At 52.2% G+C, this 15,015-nt stretch overlaps 1 protein-coding gene across 2 annotated transcripts in view; it reads left to right on the forward strand.

Moving 5' to 3' along the window:
• Window positions 1-559: 559 nt before the first annotated feature.
• Window positions 560-15,015, forward strand: part of SMARCB1 (SWI/SNF related, matrix associated, actin dependent regulator of chromatin, subfamily b, member 1) — a 32,874-nt gene continuing 18,418 nt past the window's right edge. The window contains exons 1-5 of one of the 2 annotated variants that reach the window (XM_046640500.1): window positions 560-817; window positions 3,922-4,060; window positions 5,727-5,856; window positions 9,227-9,364; window positions 11,411-11,538. In XM_046640500.1, the coding sequence (XP_046496456.1) occupies window positions 725-817; window positions 3,922-4,060; window positions 5,727-5,856; window positions 9,227-9,364; window positions 11,411-11,538 (628 nt within the window). In that variant the 5' untranslated portion in view covers window positions 560-724. The remainder of the gene's footprint in view (window positions 818-3,921; window positions 4,061-5,726; window positions 5,857-9,226; window positions 9,365-11,410; window positions 11,539-15,015) is intronic. The other variant, XM_046640501.1, reaches the window with a different exon arrangement.

Genomic DNA, 15,015 nt, shown 5'->3' on the forward strand with positions numbered 1-15,015 from the left:
GCAGGGCTGGCCAGTGTCACCGCACAGCTGGGTTGTAGGCACAAAGCACAGTTAGGGCAGGAATGAAGTTCCCTCCCCTCCAGCACTCATCTGGTGCACCAGCCAGACCAAATACTACCTGGGCCTTGGAATCCTGCCAAGCCCACGCAGCGTCATCATCCCGCCCATCCCCACAGCCGCAGGAACAGCTGTGAGCTCGGAACTGCGGTATCGGTTCGGCTCCTAGGAGCCCTCTCATCGACTCAGCTGCACTGCCTTCCTGGGTGGGGAAACTGAGGCAAGGATGGCTCGGGCCTCCCGGGGCCTTCAGGCCTCATTTCATTCCTCTTCCACTGGGCTGACTGCCAGTCCCAGCTGTGAGACTGCGAAAGCCTCCGCCTGAGTCAGGGCCTCGGTTACTATTCCTGTCCGTGAGAAGTTTTCCTCGGTACCTCCACTTGGGAGGCGGCCTGAGAAGAGACACGGGTCCTGGCTCCTTTAAGGGGCCCGCGAGCGCGCGCCCCGGTCTTTTGTTTGGGCTGCGGCGGCGCGCGCGTCAGCGTCAACGCCCGCGCGTGCGCACTGAGAGCGGCCTGTTCGTCGTCGGTGTCTGAAGCTGAGGAGCTCGGCGGCGGCGCGAGCCCCCGGCCCGGCCCGTCCTTTGCCTCCCGGCGTCCGCTCCCCTCGGCTCGGGGCGCCCTCTCGATCTCGCAGCCCGGCCTCGGCCCCCTGCCTCGCCGCCGCAATGATGATGATGGCGCTGAGCAAGACCTTCGGGCAGAAGCCCGTCAAGTTCCAGCTGGAGGACGACGGCGAGTTCTACATGATCGGCTCTGAGGTAGCCGCGGCGCCTCCTCGCGCTTCCCGGCCCCAGGCCGGCGGGAGCCTCGGGGCGGGCCTGCGCGCCGGGAACGCGCGTCTCCATTCATCGCGGCGGGAGGGCGCGCGCACGCGGACGCTGGGGGCGTGGCTTGGCGGGGGCGTGGTCGGCGGGCCCCGCCCCGCGCCCTCGGCGCTCGCGGTTTGCTTACCCATGTCGCGGGGGTGGGGACACGCCCCGCTGCCGGGACCCGTGCTCCCCGGGGGCGGTGGTTCCCGCTGAGTTGGTACAGCTCGGGTTAGGCCCTGGGCGCTTCTGGGGGGCATGTTGGGAATCTCACACGCGCCCCTCCTCCATTGCTACCTCTGGGACCCTGAAATCGCGGGCTGGGAACGTAGGCTTAATGAGGGCTCCTCTCACGTGTTATTGCCTTTGAGGTGGATTTTGAGGAAGGTGTTCTGACCTTTCTTTAGCGGTGAGGAAACAGGTCGGGAGGAGGATGCTTGCTTTTGGTTTGATAAGGCCCCAGGCCGTGAGGCAGCTCTATCAGCAATTCCGGAGCAGTTGCCACTTTGGATATCTTGAACTTAGAATTACTAGGAGGGAAAGATCCTGAAGATCTTTAAACTTTAACTGGAAGTCACAGCACTTGGTTGAATCAGCTGGACGACTGACTTGAGGAACACCGTACAACTCGTCCTTCACTGGGAGTTTGTACTCAGCATATTAAGTTTTTCCAGATTGCCTCAAACTAGCCCTTTCTGGTCTAAGGGGAGCCCTCAGATAGTGCATATTCTTTAAGAAAAAAAAATGTGCCAGTGCAATTCAGATGTGTGTGTCTCGCGTAAGGAGAAGAGTGGATCCTGGGGAGCTACAGCAGGTACAGCCTGCCAGGGCGCCTCTCCCTGTGGCAGTTGTCAGTATCAGACACCAGCATCTCATTACTGTTTTTACAGTTCCTGGTTCTTTCTTCACAGTCGAACATAATGTGAGTGAATTAAGCCCTGTGATGGTCACACTGAGCTGTGCTGGGTCCTGTGCTGGGGCAGTGGAGCCAGTGCCTGTCCATCGCCATAGCTCAGATGGTCCTCACTGGCTGGTGGGCACCTGCCTAAATGCAGGATAGGAGTGTCAGTTTGTGATATTGGGCAGCTTGTTTAAAGAAACCTTTACCTGATCTAGTGGGCAGGAAGAGCAGCCAGATTGGCCTTGACTCAGTGGGAGGCACTTTTAAAAAGTAAGCGTTCATTGATTAGGCGGAGCAAATGGAGAAGCAGCCCGTGGCCTTATGGGAAGGACATTGGGAGGCCTGCTTCCAGCCTGCTTTGCGTCCGAGTCATTTGTTCACGTGTATAATGAGATGTTTAGATTGAATGGTCTCTAAGATCTTCCCTATAACACATTTTAGTTTCTAGAAAGCTAACTACAGTCTTCTCTTTCAGCCCTCCTGAGGAGAACAGTTGTCCTGAGCCCCAGTCTGTAGAGACCCAGAGGAGAGAGGGGAGAGGTGGTTTGCTCTCTCAGGCCTGGCTTAACAAACGTCAGACGTTTGGAGGTCTGGGAAGGGTTCAGGATCAGAGTGCTGTCTGTGTTATCCAGGAGCTCCTGTGACAGCATTGGGTGTGTGGCCACCAGGCCCCTTCCCCTTGGAAAACAAGCACCGTATTCAGAGAGGTGGGCCGGCAGTAGCAACACACTCAGCGCCCCCGTGCCACATCTGCACAGTGGCCTTGGGAGGGTGTCTGCAGTCATGGGGAATGTGTGTCACTCTTCTCTGCCATCTGCAGGCAGCTATATTCCCCAAGCCAGAGTCACAGAGGTGAGAGAACGTGAAGAAATGCCCGGGTCCACCCCTTCATTCTACATTTGGGAAACTTGGGTCCAGAGAGGGCCAAGGCTGGTTCTGGGAAAAACCAGGAAGGCAAGCCCTGGTCTCCTAAGTTCCAAAGGATTCTAGGGAAGGGCCTAGGAGTCCTGGAGCCCTGTGGGACCTACAAGGTAGTGGGGGTGATATTGTCAGTGTCTTTGCGGAAACCTAACGGAAACGATACATTTGCTTTTGGTTGGTAATGACACTCAAGCCAAATAATGTGCAGGTGTCTGTGCCTGTTGTGTGGAGCATGAGTCACTGGCTGTGGCCACCTTTTGTCACACTGTTCAGCAGTTCTGGTTGCCAATATAAATCTTGGATTCATGAAAAATGGAGAGATATTTTTATTTAATAAATATACTATGCTGGCTAGGTAAATGGGAAGATAACAGAAGTGGTCCTGCATGGGGTGAAGTTCGGAGTTGCTGAACATTTGACAGATGAGTAAGGAGACCCAGAAAAGGAAAGTGATTCGCAGTCACAGGTGGAGCCAGCACCTGGCACCCAGTCCACTGGCTGTCCCTGCCATGCGACTTAAGTGGGCATTTTAAAAAAGTCTGTGAAACAATGGGATTTCTTTATAAAAACTTTAGGATTAGATTTCTTTTCATTAAGGAAGTCATACTTTATTTGGTGCAAGCAAACTGAAGCTGTTGTTTGGGCCAGTAATGATTTATGTAGCAAGCTGGTGATTGCTGATAATGCTTTTTAAACTCTGGAAAATTCCTTTGGTATCCCTGGTTTGAGTTTTGTTACTAAACAAAGCAACAGGGGCCATGGGGGAAATTATTCTGCATCTGTTTAAAATTAAAAGACCTTTCTGGTGTTTATTACATTGTAAAAATATCAAAGTCTTGTTCTTAAGAAAAAAGAAAGTCAAGGAGGCCTTATATTTCTAGAAAGTGCCAGAAATCACAGTGCCAAAATCAAAATCCCCGGGAGCTTCTCGGTGAGCTCTGGGGGCTTCTTGGTCAGCCCTGGGGGCCTGCCTCCTGAGCGTCTTGTCGTGTAATCAGGATGTGGATGTTATTAGCCCTGCCTGGAGGGGCAGATGCGGGCCAGATGTGCACTGCTCTTGAACCCTTGATGTCAGCAGAATGTCTTTTTATCGCTGTCTGTGAAAGCCTGGCGCCTGGGGGCCAACTCGAGGCCTGTTTTTCCATCACTTGATCTGGCAGACCTCTGCACCAGGACCCTCCCCTTCCGCTTTGAGATGTGACCCTCATAATGAGCCTTCTTGCTTTACTCATAGGTGGGAAACTACCTCCGTATGTTCCGAGGTTCTCTGTACAAGAGATACCCCTCACTCTGGAGGCGACTAGCCACTGTGGAGGAGAGGAAGAAAATAGTTGCATCGTCACATGGTAAAAAAACAAAACCTAACACTAAGGGTGCGTCTCACGAGGGTTTGTAAACCTGTTTCAAAACCACTCGCTTATGTCATGAAGATAAAACGTTTTCACTCCAGATTGTCTTCACTGCAGCCCTGACCTTAGGGAGGCAGAGAGCATCCTGGGGGTGGGCTGGCCCCGGAGCATGCGTGCAGCGAGTGCAGCGAGAGAGAAATCGGCCCCAGGGAGCCTTTGACAATATGTCATGTGTTTTCAGTGGGGACAGTTGGGTGGCGGGGACGGAGCTGTGACAGTAGCAGGTGCTGTGAAGACATGTTGGTCTCAAAACGTTTTAGGAATGCTGTGATGCTCTGCCATCTGCCGCGGGCGTGTCGCCGTAGTCACCCTCCATGTAGCCCGAGCGGCGGGTGGTGGCCCCAGCTCCCACTCCCCTCTGGGGCTTTCACCGCTTTGCTTCCCTGAGCACCTCCATCCTGTTCATTCTGGCAGCCAGTGTGCTCGAGCTCATGTGCATGTGGCTGCTCATTGTGCCTGCGGTGTCCCTGGGGCTCGTCGGGGGAGCCGCCGACGCTGGAGAAGCTCGTGTGCTCCAGTGTGGCAGCTCTGTGCAGGGTGCAGGATGCTCTTCGGACACTGAGGCTCCATTGGGAGGGTTTCCCGGTACCTTTGGCTTTGGACACAGCGCAACGTTTGGCAGGTGGCGAAACTGCTTCCCACTTGCAATGGTGCCTTGTAGACAGCTGCCTGGGCCTGGGTGAGACCCACCCTGAAGCCCTGTGCGCGTGTGCGTGTGTGTGCTTTGCAGTCTGTCCTCTCTGGTGGTGTCTGTAGGTGCTGCTATGGAATTGTCCACTGTGGGCACAGTAGTGTTCTTTTAATGCAGGAGCCAGAGCTTCTTTTTTATCTGCTGCTGTAACATTTCCACTCACTTGCTTAAAGAGTCTCCTTTTTGTCTTCCCTCCACCCCAGTGGAGCGCTAGTCACTAACGCAGTGAGTTCCAGCTTCGCTTTCCCCTCTGCAAGCCGCCAGTGAACTCTCGGTGACGCTCCCGCCTCACGCTGTGGAGCCACCTTCCCCCTAACTGATTTGTTTCTCCAGGAGAAGCCAGGCTGGACCTGCAGACAGGTAGCAGCTCTTGCCCGAGGTTCCCTAGAAGAGCTGTGGGTCGAGTTGCCCAGAATCTGTCCTGCTTCCCAGACAGCAAGTGTCGCCTGGCGCAGAGCCAGGAGTTCATGTTCCATGTGAAGCAGCTTTTTCCAACTCTCTGGGCTCTTGTTTTAAAAGACAAGTAGTTGCCATCTTTCATTCCATCTCTCCACTTTGCTTCATGTCATGGATTGCAGTGGTGTCAGACCTCTTCCCACGGGGGTGTTACTCCAGAGCCTTCCTGCTCTCCTGAGAGGCCCTGTTGGCTGTGCTGCGCTGTAGCTGCTGCTGCCCTGTGCACTTGCTCTGTGCCCGGAGCCCGTGCTCCCGGGACAGATTTGTCCAAGGAAATCCTCAGAGTGTGTTTCCCCAGTAGGACCTTTAAACCAAGCGCTCAGTCCAGATTGCCCTGTTGGAAGAGGCCAGCATTGAGCTGTAGTGAAGTTGACACCTGCTTTCCCACCTCAGCATGTGAGGACCTCGATGCGCTGCATCTACTGGCTGCTGCTGCCCGCTGCCCCACCAGCAGGGTGACCGCAGCAGCATCTCTGCTTACAGATCATGGGTACACGACCCTGGCCACCAGCGTGACTCTGTTAAAAGCCTCAGAGGTGGAAGAGATTCTGGATGGCAACGATGAGAAGTACAAGGCAGTGTCCATCAGCACGGAGCCCCCCACCTACCTCAGGTAACACAGGGCCAGGGTGAGCTCTGGGGCACCCACAGGTATTTTCCTCATCCTCCAGGTCTGGTTGGGGAAAAGTTGAACCGAAGTACTTTAAAACACTTTACCCACTGTGCTTACAAATCATCTTAGCCAGCTTCCTAAGTTTCTTGTGTATCTTTGGAATTTCTAAGAAACATAAGCCAGGTCCTGGCTTGTGGAGAGTTGTTAGGAATGTTTTGAAAGTGGGACTAATGTGTCAGAAAAATTAGTGGCCCAGATAAGCTCAGAGGAGAAACAAACAATAGATTTGAATGTATAAACCTAGAACCTTTAAAAGAGTATTTACAGTAATTAAATTTAATTACAGTAATTAATTTAATTACAATAATTAAATAGGTAAGTAATTGCGAAGTTGCTGTGTCGTAGAAAGAGTCTGTTCATTCAGATTTATAAGAAAAATTTGGATACTCCAATAAATAGATGAGTAAAGGGTGGGTGGTCCACACTGAAAGTACAAGGAGTGAACACACTACAGGGAACAATGTTTGTCCTTATGAGTGATTTGAAAAATTCAAAGTAAAAAAATAAATAATTAACGTCATAGAGAATTGAGCAAGGAGCAACAAAGCTGGCACGCTCACGCACACTCCATGGGCAGGGTCTTTTTGTAGAGCAGTATGAGCTCAAATATTTTTTTTTGTTCTCTGGGCCATTAATTTCACCCCTGGGAATTTGTCCCAGAAAAATAATTTAAAAGAACAATAACAAGAAATGTTATATGTACAGAGATGCTCTTGATAGCTTTGTGAATAATAATGGGAAATATGGAGCCACTTGAGTGTGTCCGGCCTTAGGGAAAGACTGAGTGAGTGAAGACGCAGCCGCTTGAATAGACCAGGCGGTCCCCCCATACGGCATAGTTAAGTGGACTCTCAGCAACCCGAAACACGGTTCATATGAGTGCGATGTGCAGCATACCCCCGTTATGCTTTCAGCTCTGAAGAAAATATACGTTTATATGCACAAACCCTGGGAGCACTAAGGAGGAAAAAAAGAGGGTTATTGTTCAGAGTGATGTGGTTATGGAAAATCGTTTCTTTCCAGATGTTGTTTTTAGAATTGCCCCCCAGAAAAAGGTGGCACCCATCCAACCTGGCCAGTGTTACAGATGTGTGCTCTGCAGATTTCCTTCTCCCTGAGGGATGTGGTAAGAATAGAAGGATGGCTAGACTTCACCAGGGAAGTCACAGAAGGAAATTGTGTACATATGGATGGGACTTTCAAGTCTGCACACACCAGCCAAGAACCTCTTCTGGGGCAGTAAACACTTTCTTGATGATTGTGTCATATGAGGAACAGCTGAGGGAGTGGGAGCCTGTTACCCAGAGGTCAGAACTCTAGGGGTGGAGGGTGGAGGTTTGAAGGAAGCCATTTTGGTGGGCTCCACACTGAGGAAGCACCTTCCACTGCCCAGTTAGCCTCATAGGAGGACTGGCACCTCCCCTCCCTGTCATTGGGCAGGTCAGCGGAGGCTGGATGTCCCCTCGGGGCTCTCCGGCAGACCTCCTTGCTGTGGAAGGAAAGTTTAACTCCTTGGAAGGTTGAATCAGATTCTTGGATTCTGTGTATGGCTGTGTCATCGTGCTCAAGGTGTCTGTGACAAACTTGCATTGTCCACTTAAGAAAGCTACCAGACAGGAGGTCTCGGCAGAGCAGCGCAGGCCTGGAAATGAGCAAGGTCGCTGCTAACATAGGACAGGATTTTTGGGGAAAGGGAGGCTCCTTAGTGCAGCCTCTAGGAGGCATTCCAATCAGAAAGAGGTGGTGGTCTCGACCTGTGGTTCCCAAATGCAGGCCCAGCTGCTCCTGGCCTCGCCCATGGGAGTTGTAAAGAATCTCTGTTCCTGGCCCCGCCCCAGCGCTGGGAGCCACTTGATCTGGGCAGTGCACAGGAATTTACTACTTAAAATTTTATGCTCTGAGTGAGTCTGTGTGACCAGGAGTAGAAACCACTGGCCAGATAGGCTGTGGTGGCGACCCCCATCTTGCTGCCCCAGCTCTCTTAGCCCTGCCCAGATGAGTTCCACAGCCCTGTTTTTCTCTATCTCTGCTATAAGGTAAAGGCTGGTCATAAGGTCAGAGCCAGACCTGGGTATGGGCCACTATCTTGATAGAGTCCTGGCCACATCTGGTCTTGTGAATCCCTCCTTGCCCCCACCCTCAGTCAAGGGCTGCCCCTGGCCCTGAGCCTCAGGGAAAGTGGCCCAAGCGCTAGAAGACAAAAGAGTGAAAGGGCCAGGCAGGTCGTGGCCACGCCTCTGCCTGGCCCCCCCACTCCATGGGAAGGGCAAGGGCCCCTGGGAAGGTATTGTGTAGCAGCAGAAAGCCCAGCAGTTGTCACATCCTCTGAACTGCAGCCTGCAGTTGCTGAATGCAGGAGATGCGGTGCCGGTGTTGGGTGTAAAGGTGACTTACACATGGTTGGTGCCCTCACCTCGCTCACAGCCTCACTCCAGAAGGCAGCTCTGGGATGGTAAAGGGGCGCCCAGAGCATTGTGGGAACCCGAGCACTCTCATCTGTCAAACCCGGCCCCGGAGCCTCAGTTTAAAGTAGCTTTTGATATATTCCTCGTGGTAAAAGCAACCTGTAATTTGGAGAGAAGAATGAGCCCTTTATGGACATGGGCTATTTGAATTACTTTGAGTGCCACTTTCTGAAAGTTTTTGCTAACCTATCTTCTCACTCTCCTGGTCTGGAAGCCTGGAGGCCAGAAGCGCTGCCTAGTCCCTCTCAGGCCCGCACGTCTAAAAGAACAGTCTGATCGTATCTCTCCCTGCTTCAGCCCCGGGGGCACTCAGCCCCTGCTGAGTACAGCCGGTTCCTCAGCACCAGCCCCTGGAATCGGACTCTCTCTGTGTCTCCAGTCCCAGCCCCTGCCGAGCCTGCACCCTGCTGCCTCTTCCCTGCTGCCGTCTGTGCTCCTCCTGAGCTGCCCTCCGCCCCTCCATCCCCCGCAGTGAACCCGCCTCAGTGCTTGAGGTTCCAGTCCAGGGTCCGCTCCTCTGGGAAGCCTCCTCGTGCCCCCTCCTTACAGAAGGAACAGGGCTTCTGTGGAGTCCTGCCTAGCATGACGTGTGTTGCCTTGTGGCTCGTGCACTTGGCTGGGGACTGCTTTGCCGTGTCTGGGCATCCTTCCCCTCCCCAGGTGTCTCCAAGTGGGTGCCGTGGGAGCCGAGGGAATAGACTTGCAGAGTCTGGGGTGCACAGAGGTCCCCATCGGGGTCTGGAGCCCAGCAGGGGCGCATTGGGCATCCACTGACCACGACTTGACGCCTGGCGGGCTGTATCAGGCTCAGAGACTCAGCGGAGGGATTTCCCATTTCTCCCTAGGGAACAGAAAGCCAAGAGGAACAGCCAGTGGGTGCCAACCCTGCCCAACAGCTCCCACCATCTGGACGCTGTGCCCTGCTCCACGACTATCAACAGGAACCGCATGGGTCGGGACAAGAAGAGAACCTTCCCTCTCTGGTGAGCACACCATTCCGCCCCAGTCCTCAAACACGGTTTAGTCTCCTCCTCCCAGGAAAGACACTCTGCCTCTGTGCCCCAAGATGCTACGCTGCCCCCCCTTGAAGCGATTTGACTTGGGCTTCCAGCGCGACCAGTCTCCGGCTCACCCCAGCCCCGGCTCTGCCTGCTTCCATCTCGCTGCTCTCCCCTCCTTTCCCCGGCACCACGAGTAGTGTTCCTGGAGGCGCAGTCCTTGGACCTCTTCTTGCGGTTCCAGATGCCATCCTGCTGTGACTCCTGCTGCATTAGTTCCCTGTGGCTGCCACAACAAATCACCACCAACTGGGTGATTTTAAACAACACATGTATTCTCTCACAGTTCTGGAGGCCAGGAGTTTCATTGCGCCAAAATCAAGGTGCTGGCTGGGCCACAGTCCCTTTGGAGGCTCTTGGGGAGCATCCAGTCCTGCCTCTTCCAGCCAGCAGGCCACCAGCATTCCTTGGCTTGCGGCTGCATCCCCAACCTCTGCCTCCTGGTCACACAGCTCCTCATCTGTCTGTGAAATCTCCCTCCGTCTCTCTCTTAGGAGTACACTTGTGAAATTCAGGGCTGGCTCACCTAACCACCTCCTCTCAAGATCCTTACTTAATCACATCTGCTAAGTCCCCTCCCCCTTTTTGTTGCCATATAAGGTGATTCATGCTCACCTGTTCCAGGGATTAGGACAAAGATAGCTTTTGGGGAGCATTTTTCCAGCTCCCACCCCCACCTTCATCTCTACAGCCCGGCCTCGCCCTTAGACACCATCCTCAGGTCTCTGTCACACGCTGCCTGCGCACTTCTCCATCCCGAGGTGCAGTTATCCCCTCCTTCCCTTGCTCAGGCCCGAACCCTGGAACTCTTACTCCTCCTCACGCCGTGAAGTGGGTCTCTGCAGGTCCTACCTGCTCAGCCTTCCGAGTGTCGGGAATTGGAGCACCTTTGGCTGGCTCCTTGTCAGGCCTGGGCCCTTTCACCCAGGGCGACTGAGCCACTCCTGCACGCAGGTCCTCCTGACGCCCTGTCACAGACATCGGGGGCCGGCGTCCTGGCGGTGTCCCCGCTTCCTGGCTGCCTCTCCCACCGCCTTATGCCTCACTCACTCTACCTCAGGCATATTGGCCCCCTTACTGCATTTAAAGCTGCCCAGAAGCTTCTGCCCTTGCAGTTTCCTCTGCTGAAAGCTCCCTGCTTGCCAGTATCTGCTTGCCTCACCCTGTCTTCCCTCCTTCTCCCTTCTTTCCCTTCTTCCTCCTCCTCTCCCACCTTTTTCTTCCTTCCTATCTCTGTTTGAATGTCACTTTCTCGGGGCTGCCACTCCTGCCCCTTTCCCTGGCGTGCCTGTCTGTCACGTGGTATGTTTGCTCTCTGTTCGCCAAGCTCTGTGGGAGCAGTTCACAGCCCTCTCTGTATCCTGCAGACACCCTTAGGTTTCTCTGGCCTCCACATCCCCTTGTGCCCCGTCTCTTCCCTCTTTGTCTTCCTAAGATACAGATGTGACAACATAAAGCCCTTGCTCATCCTCCCGGGGCTCCCTCAGGGTAGAAGCTGGATTCTGGAGCCTGAGATGGAGAACTGTCGGCTCCTGGGTGCCCCGTGGCTTCCCAGTGCCCCTGCGCTGCCCCCATCGAGTCTGCACTCCCCCTTCAGGGCGCTGGTTGCTGCCGCCTCAGCAGCTCCTCAGTGCTCCTGCCCCTCGGTCTTGCTCAGGTCTTTCCTCCCCACAGCTTTCCATGGAAGTCCTGCCCACTTGGGGGATTAAATCTCCCCTCCTTCGGAGTCCATATAGGTCTTGTCCTGCTACCCGAGTCAGCTGCTCCCTCTCCCTTCCCTGTGTGTCCATGAAGCATGACCTCTAGCCCTGTGGTCCTGAGACTCCTGCTGGCCTTGTCTCTGCTGACTCTGCACTTAGTTGACAAGTCCCAATGAGAAGTGGGCTTTCCCCCTCTGGCCAGCAGAGAGGGAGGCCCTCAGCATGGGGACCCAAGGCACCCCTTGGTGACTGTGCTACACTTCACTTCCAGCTTTGATGACCACGACCCAGCTGTGATCCACGAGAATGCGTCCCAGCCTGAGGTGCTGGTCCCCATCCGACTGGACATGGAGATCGATGGGCAGAAGCTGCGGGATGCCTTTACTTGGAACATGAATGGTATGTGGGCGGTCGGGCTCTGCATGGCCCAGACCTGGCTGTTGGGCGAATAGTTCCCTTTCCCATCAGGTGGATCCTGGACTCTGAATACAACATTCAGAGTATTGTGACAAAGATTGGAAGGTGTGGACTCTGGGTTCAGATCCTGCTTCTGCCACTGTTTCCTGTGGGTAGGGTACATGAGCCTGGGGCTCCTTTCTCCCCTGGTGAGTGTGGGTGGCTCAGGCCTAGCATGTGGGCTGCTGGTCCACAGAGCTCGATGATGACCTCAATCCTGCTCAGACCAGTTCATCCTGGCCCTCAGTTCATCCTGACCTCCCCTTCAGCCCCATCCATCTCCCTGCTAGTTCACAATGTTGCATGTGCACGCTCGCCTCTGTCATCCCCTTGGCCGGGAGGCCTTCCCACGCGCTCTCCGTTCTTCCCCTCCCGTCCTCGCTCTTTTTTAAGTCTTGGGTCAGATGCCCGCTCTTGCCCAACTCCCAGAGTCCCAGCGTGACTCTGCAGATGTGGAAGAGACAGGGCAGGAGGAGCTGTCCACCAGAGCCTTTGGTCCTCATCCCATCTGCGAAGGAGGGTTACATGTGGATTTGTTTCTTTCTTGTTTTTTTCCTGCATCTTTCAGACTTTTCACAGCAAACATTATTTGTATTCAGACCAAAAAAACAGTGAATGTCATTTTCGAATGAATAAAAGTTTAGAATCACCAGAATCTCACCATCCTAATAATAGTTTCAGTTTTGCATTGTCCCTTCAAGTCGCTTCTGCATGCAAACATGTTTAAAATAGTTGTAATTATAGCACAAATATAATTTTATTTTTCTTCACTTATAGGTATCTTTCTGGTTTCTTTGGTTTCATAATTGGTGCAGAATTTTCTGTTGAGTTGTGGTGCCCTAGTTTGCTAAAACTCCATCCTGCTGTTAGACGTTTCCATGGCAGAGAACATATTTGCTTACAAAAGTTTTTCTCCCAGAGGGGATTTCCTCAGGGAGGAATGCATGTGGTTGTTGAGACATGGTTGCCTCGAGCAGGTGCAGTACACTGGTGACACCCTGGCACAGGGCCAGGACAGCTCACAGAAGCCAGGCCATCACCAGTGCTGTGCATCATCTTTTACACTGTTCCTTGCTTATCCCAGCTGGCCTGCGTTATAGTTATTTGTTAATTCATCTCTCTCTCTTCATTGCAACCACTTGAGGTCAGGGTCCTTGTCTTTTTTTTTTTTTTTTTTTTTGAGGAAGATTAGCCCTGAGCTAACTACTGCCAGTCCTCCTCTTTTTGCTGAGGAAGACTGGCCCTGAGCTAACATCCATGCCCATCTTCCTCTAACCAGGGTCCCTAGAGACGGAACAATGGGCCAGTGGGGGCATGGCTTGCCAAGCAGTGCCATGTCTGCACCCGAGATCTGAACCAGTGAACCCTGGGCTGCTGAGAAGCAGAACGTGCGCACTTAACCACTGCGCCACTGAGCTGGCCCCAGGGTCCTTGTTTTTAATTGCTGCTTTTCTTATAGCACTTAGCTTAGAAGCTGGCCCAACATAGGAACTTAGGTTCAGATTGCATCTGTACATGTATTGTCTTGTTCCTTTGTTTCAACGACATGTGGAAAGCTCCTACTGTTTGTTTATACCCCCACCCTGTTTCAGAAGGGATGTAAGGCAGCTTATGGAGGGACGCTCAGTATAAAAGAGTAAAGCAAAGGAAGAAGGAGTGGTTAGGAATAACTGGATACAAGGGAAAATGAAACTAGGAGACATAAAATGAAGCCAGTGCTCTGGTCCACGCTCACAATTCAGTAGGTGTACCTTGCTAGGAGATGGGCATGGCTGTCAGCCCTTCAGAACCAGGCAGAGAGAGACATGATAAGCAGTTCTCAGTGTGGTCAAGATTAGCAGCCGCTGGTGGCTCAGAAGAAGCAGAATTGCACGTAGTATTTAAATCTGAGAGAACCGTTTCCTGTGGCTGTCATGAAGAGGACACAGTATAATGTAATGAAGACCAGCGTCCGTTCGTGAACTCCACTGTGAGTTTCTCCAGGTTCTTCCTCAGGAGTCCTCATGTAACATACCGTATCCCACTAAATGGAATTTAGTACAAACACTTGGAGAACCAAAATAGTGTTGTTCTGCAAACCCTTCTTTAGCCCAGCATGGCATTTAGGGTGTCTAAGAGCTATAATGCTTAACTGGTGGATAGGAGGCCACACCCCTGCCATGGTAGTTGAAAGAGCACATTCAAAATTGCTGTTGATTTGCTGGCTTTCTTTTTAGTTGTGTCTCGTTTACTTTGAAAGTAACCTTAAAGGTGGACATGAGAGTCTTTATCACAGAAGGATTAAAAATGTGAAGCAGCACCAGTTGAGCAGCATGAACAAGCTGTATGTCCTTCAGGGCGTCCTTCGTAACCAGGATTTGGCTGCGACAAGCTTTTGGTAGGCATCATTTAATCCTGAGTTCGAGGTTATGTCCTTTGAGAAGGACGTGAAAGGGAGCTTATCAGAGTTGCTGGTGAAGTATGGCATCATCTGCCTCAGTAGTCAGCCTCCTGGGGGAGTGTTGAAGTCCTCCAGAGAGGATGAGCTGCCAAAGCAGAACACCTGCCTACATAGACGCCACCTTGGCCCCGAAGGGGGAGGAGAGGATCCCAGGGCAGTGCCATGAACTGCCTCAGGAAAACGTATGGAATCTGCTCCTGCACACGGTAAAGGAGTGATCGGGGCCCTCAGGGTCTGCACCACAGGGCATGGCTACAGCAAGCAGCCTGTAGAGGTTGGTTTCCATCTGATCACTTTGGATGCTTAAAAAAACCCACATAACAGATTCAAGAAGATGAGCGAACCTCAACAGGATAAACCCAAAAAAATCCGTGCCAAGACACATCATAATTTAACTTCTGAGAACTAAACATACAGGAAAAATGTTGAGAGCAGCCAGAGAAAAATGACACCTTATCTACAGGGAAAGACTAGAGTGACACCCGGTTTCTCATCGGAAACCGTGAAGGCCTGAGGAAGTGGCATAGTGTTTTTCAAGCACTGAAAGAAAAGAACTGACAATTCAGAGTCCTTCACCCGGTGAAAATACCCTTCAGGATTGAAGGGGCTCTCTTTCTCAGATGAAGGCAAACTGTCACTTGTACACTTAACATAAAAGAATGGCTAAAAGAAGGAAATAATAAAAGAAGAAACTTTGGAACACCAAGAAGGAAGAAGATGATAAGCAAACATAGAGGTAAAAACAATGACTTTCCTTCCCAAGTTTTCTAAATTATGTTTGACAGTTGAAGCCAAAATTATGACATTGTCTAATGTGGTTCTAAATGTATGTAGAGGAAATGTTTAAGACACTTATACTATAAATGGAGGAGGATGAAGGGACGTACAGAGAGGTAATGTTTCTGTACTTCACTTGAATTGGTAAAGTGAAGGAACCAGTAGACTGATAAGTTATATATATATATATATATAACATAATA

The sequence above is a fragment of the Equus quagga genome, chromosome 15, assembly GCF_021613505.1.
Source record: "Equus quagga isolate Etosha38 chromosome 15, UCLA_HA_Equagga_1.0, whole genome shotgun sequence".
NCBI classification, from domain to species: Eukaryota; Metazoa; Chordata; class Mammalia; order Perissodactyla; family Equidae; genus Equus; species Equus quagga.